At 38.4% G+C, this 4,456-nt stretch overlaps 1 protein-coding gene across 1 annotated transcript; it reads right to left on the minus strand.

Annotated features, from left to right (window-relative positions):
• Nucleotides 1-295: 295 nt before the first annotated feature.
• LOC137096610 (vitelline membrane outer layer protein 1-like) lies at nt 296-4,207 on the minus strand. Its single transcript, XM_067466299.1, has 3 exons — nt 4,019-4,207; nt 2,215-2,312; nt 296-609 (listed from the first exon to the last, which is right to left on the minus strand). Exons 1-3 carry the CDS (start codon nt 4,205-4,207, stop codon nt 315-317), a joined length of 582 nt encoding a protein of 193 aa, XP_067322400.1. The 3' UTR covers nt 296-314.
• Between the last annotated feature and the right edge of the window lie 249 nt (nt 4,208-4,456).

A 4,456-nucleotide genomic window follows, 5' to 3' on the forward strand; every position in this document is an offset into this window, starting at 1 on the left:
GGAGGCGAGAAAGAGAAAATGTCAGCAGTATGGCTTTATCAGATTTCAGAAGTGACTTGTGGGAGTGACAGTAATTTAAGAGGTCCACTCCTTTACCTTCCTGTGCCTGTGTGTTCTACTGATCTTCCTTTCATCCTTCCGTTGGCCTTCTAGCCATCAACAACACTTGTAGATTCAAGGAAACGAATGGAGAAAAATAAAGCATGCACACTTCTCATTGTTTAAGATTTAATGGTGGTGAGATTCATATCACCAAACAACTAAAAACATAGACAGTTCCTCACACTGTTACCAGTAGGCTAAAACACTTAACTTTAATCACAGCAGTAAAATATAATATCATTAAGTCCGGTGTTATCACCAATTGGTAATGGCTCCTCCACTTTTGCTTGGGACCCACATATTGCACCAGGATCGCAAGACTTGCTCCAAGGTCCAAATGTACCCCACTCATATGAAGAGAGCTTCAGCAGGTCCCCGTTTTGACATTTGAACTGAATGTTGTTGGCCCCAGTATCATCCAAAATACCCTGTGATTTCTCCACATTTAGAGAAAAGGAGTTCAGGTAGCCTTTGGAACAACTTATTTTCTCTGACCACTGTCCGAACCTGTCAGATCACAATGAATAGAGAAATACATTTAGATGGATTCCAGAAAAACTAGATACTGACCTAGATACTGACTAGAGTTTTGGAGCGATGAAACCCAAAATATTTGTCAGGTGAAAGATTACTCATCATTTTTATAAACATTACTGACTTGCTTCTAACTTGATATGAATATTATATATACCAATTAATAGTAATAGAAAGGAACCATTCTAGAGGGTATATCTGCATGGTTGGAATCATGTTATGGGCATTACCATTCAATCAACCAATGAATCAGTAGACAACACATAAAATATCCAATTGATTCAATGGCTCTACTCTAGTTGTAATTAACCATAGGATTTAGAATTCATTCCCAAACTAGCGGTACACTTGGAAATATCTACAGTATTATTTATTTACTGTATTTGTATAATGCCTTTCTCAGCCTTTCAAAGCAGTTTACAGGCAGCAAGTCAATGCACATAATATCAAAATGCAATATAAAACCACAACAGAAACAATTAAAAACCAACATCATTAGCATCTCCTTGTTAAAACACTGTCGAAGTCCATCTTCTAATCAGTCCATTTCCTATGTCAGTTACACTGCATTTGTAAACGCTTGCTCAAACAACCATGTCTTAACTTTCCTCCAAAATGTTGGAGGAAGCCAATCTGATATCTCTAGGGAGATATCAGATTCCATAGCCGAGGGGCCACAACTGAGAAGGCCCTGTCCCTCGTCCCCATCAACTGTATTTGTGATGAAGGCGGGATCAAGAGCAGGACCTCCCCAGATGATCTTAAGGTCCTAGATGGCTCATAAGGGAAGGTGCATTCAGACAGGTAAATTGGGCCAGAACCTTTCACTGTCTGAAAAGAATAATAGAATCATAGAGAAGACCACAGGGGCTATCCAATCCAACCTCCTTCCCTGCAGACTCCCAAGATTCCATAGCACTAGACAGTGTCACTTTAAGAGGTGTCAAACTGCATTAATTCTACTGTGTAAACGCACCCTCTAACATTGCCTTTCTTGGTGGTGGTGATGACAGATGATGATGATGATTAGTGTGCAGTTTATTATTCTAACAAAGATTCAAAGCACCAACTAATGTTAAAATCAATATAATAAAATATTAAGGTCTAAAAGGAAGAGGGAACAAGCTTGTTTTCTGCTTCCCTGGAGACTAGGATGCGAAACAATGGCTTCAAACTACAAGAAAGGAGATTCCACCTGAACATGAGGAAGAACTTCCTGACTGTGAGAGCCATTCAGCAGTGGAACTCTCTGCCCCGGAGTGTGGTGGAGGCTCCTTCTTTGGAAGCTTTTAAACAGAGGCTGGATGGCGATCTGTCAGGGGTGATTTGAATGCAATATTCCTGCTTCTTGGCAGGGGGTTGGACTGGATGGCCCATGAGGTCTCTTCCAACTCTTTGATTCTATGATTCTATGACTATAAACACAATAAAATTTCACCCAATGCTAGTTAAAAATAAAGAGCTTGAACAATTAGAAGTCTATTTAAAATACTGATCTAGAGAATTTAAGCAAAGCCACTTTTTGTTATTCTAAGAAATAAATCCAAAGAGGAAAAATAAGAAAAGAAAGATGCTCACCCTGCAATTCCAAAAGTAATTGTTTCTCCAGATGTACAATAAAGACGGATGTCATTCAGAGATGTATCATCTTCTGTAATGCCAGCTGGTTCTTGTACCTAATAAAAGTGAAAAAAGAGACCATTGAAATTCTTGCTCTCTCTCTCAGGGCACTACGTAACTGGCCTTTTTGTATGTTTTCTGTTAGAATTTTTGATGTGCACTGTCTTGTACCCCTAATCAAGCACTAGTTTGCTGCAAACATGGCCTAGATACCTATGTGAAGTTCCTATAGCCAGAGTGGATGATGTATTAGGCTTTGTACTTTTTGTGCTTCCTGGTGTTTTCCAAAATGGTAAATCTAGCACAGGCAGCCCCCAAATTACAACCATCTGACTTACTAACAACTCATAATTAAGAGCAGGGGTGAGACAAGAGGAAGTGAGAAAAATCTACCCCTAGGAAGAGAAGTTCACTCTGATTCTTGACACTTTCCAAAATGGCAAATCTAGTACACCCAATAGAAAGCAGACCATACGAATAAAGCAATTGTTAGTAAAGAATAATTTAGACTAAATCTGGGGTTTTCATTTTTCAAAAGATGCACTTTTTAAACGACTTATAATATATTCTGTACCATCCCTGATTACATACCTTTTGTTGTTGTTGTTAAAAAAAATCACTTTTCATAATACTCGCTGATATTAAACTAATCATCATCATCATCATAATCTTTATTTATACCCCACTACCGTCTCCCACAGGGACTCAGGGCGGCCTACAAAATAGCACACGCTCGTGCCATACAACATGTAAAATGTGAATACATCAACTTTAAAATCAATAACATAATTACATAAAACCAGGCATGTGCAATTAACACAAGCAAATAATATCAGCAAAATATGGCTGTAACCATTGATTAAAAGTCCATATAATCAGTTTAGCAACCCAGCTGTGTACCCGTCAAAATGTGGGTATAAAATACTAGAGTAATAAGGAATCAGTCTAGCTGCTATCTAAACGTTATCAAAGACCTGACGAAAAAGCTAAGTTTTTAAGTAATCTTGCATTTTGTTCTGCAGTTGTTCTTTGGGCTAAATTTTGTATTTTTATTTTTAAAATAACAAGTCATAAATCTAGTTACTACAATAGTCCCAACTAAAGAGGATTCATTAAATCAAAAGTTTTGATTTATAATTCTAGATTTAGACTAATTTCTTTTGCTGACACACATTAGGGTTTCAAAATCTATCCTTTCATGCCATTGATCTTTCAGCTATAAATCCCATTTGGATGTCGTCGTCCCCCACCCCCCACCCCCCCCCCCCCACACACACACACCTTGAGGGTCTTCCTCCAGGGGCAAACCAAGAACAGGCAACTTGGAAGTCCCTGGACAGAAGTGGAGTGGGCAGATCAAAAGACAACCTGGCAAAATGGCACTACCTAAACGAATCCTCCACCTTGTATGACTTTGGAGCAGAACAAACAACTCTGCATCTGTATGCTTGTCCACTATGCCCTACCTCATGTTCAGAAGAAAATTTGTTGGAGGCTACAGACAATGTGGTTGCTGATGCCCGTTTTTGGTCAAAAGATATTTAGCTGCTTGTTCTCCTTCTATTTGTATCAGTTTTATACTAATTTATGCATGTGAGATAAATAAATACATAAATAAGCAACAAGAATTTCCTCAGTGTTCACTTTTGGGGTTCTGTGATTTTAGGAAAGGGGAATCATAATGAAGGAAGGAATGTTGATTCTGAAATATTCTTAATTTTCAAGGTGTTTGAAAAAGAGGATACTACAAGAAGACATTTACCCTAATTGCAAATCCATTTACATATCCTGAAGTACAGAATTTTGGACTGGTCCATTTGCCCCACTTTGCTCCATTTGGCACTGCTAGGATTGAACTTGACTTCCGACTTTCCGCAGACGCAGCAGACGCAGCGACTTTCCAGACGCAGCAGAAGACCAAGTAGATGACAATGTCCATGAAGAGGTCCATTGGAATGCAATCTATTTCAGATCCTCCTGCAAAAATTTTCCGGAAAACAAATGTCTTGAGATTATTAGACATGTTTACTGGAAATCCCACCTGGATCATTTCCAAAATCTAAAATCAAACACATCTAGCCACAAAAAAAGGTACTTCAGGGGCCTATATACAGGATAAGCAATAATGGTGGAAATAATCCCTTTTCCCTTAATTATAGGAACCAATAATGAATTAACCAGCAAATTGAGAAATTGCTGG

This window comes from Anolis sagrei, chromosome 3 (assembly GCF_037176765.1).
Source record: "Anolis sagrei isolate rAnoSag1 chromosome 3, rAnoSag1.mat, whole genome shotgun sequence".
NCBI classification, from domain to species: Eukaryota; Metazoa; Chordata; class Lepidosauria; order Squamata; family Dactyloidae; genus Anolis; species Anolis sagrei.

What these genes read in the sequence shown, in the direction of transcription:
- LOC137096610 (XM_067466299.1), bottom strand. Translation starts at nt 4,207, where the DNA reads ATGGACCTCTTCATGGACATTGTCATCTACTTGGTCTTCTGCTGCGTC. An exon ending in TAAATGGATTTGCAATTAGG is followed by an intron (nt 2,313 to 4,018) that starts GTAAATGTCTTC and finishes CACTTTTATTAG; the next exon opens with GTACAAGAACCAGCTGGCAT. An exon ending in ATTACTTTTGGAATTGCAGG is followed by an intron (nt 610 to 2,214) that starts GTGAGCATCTTT and finishes GTGATCTGACAG; the next exon opens with GTTCGGACAGTGGTCAGAGA.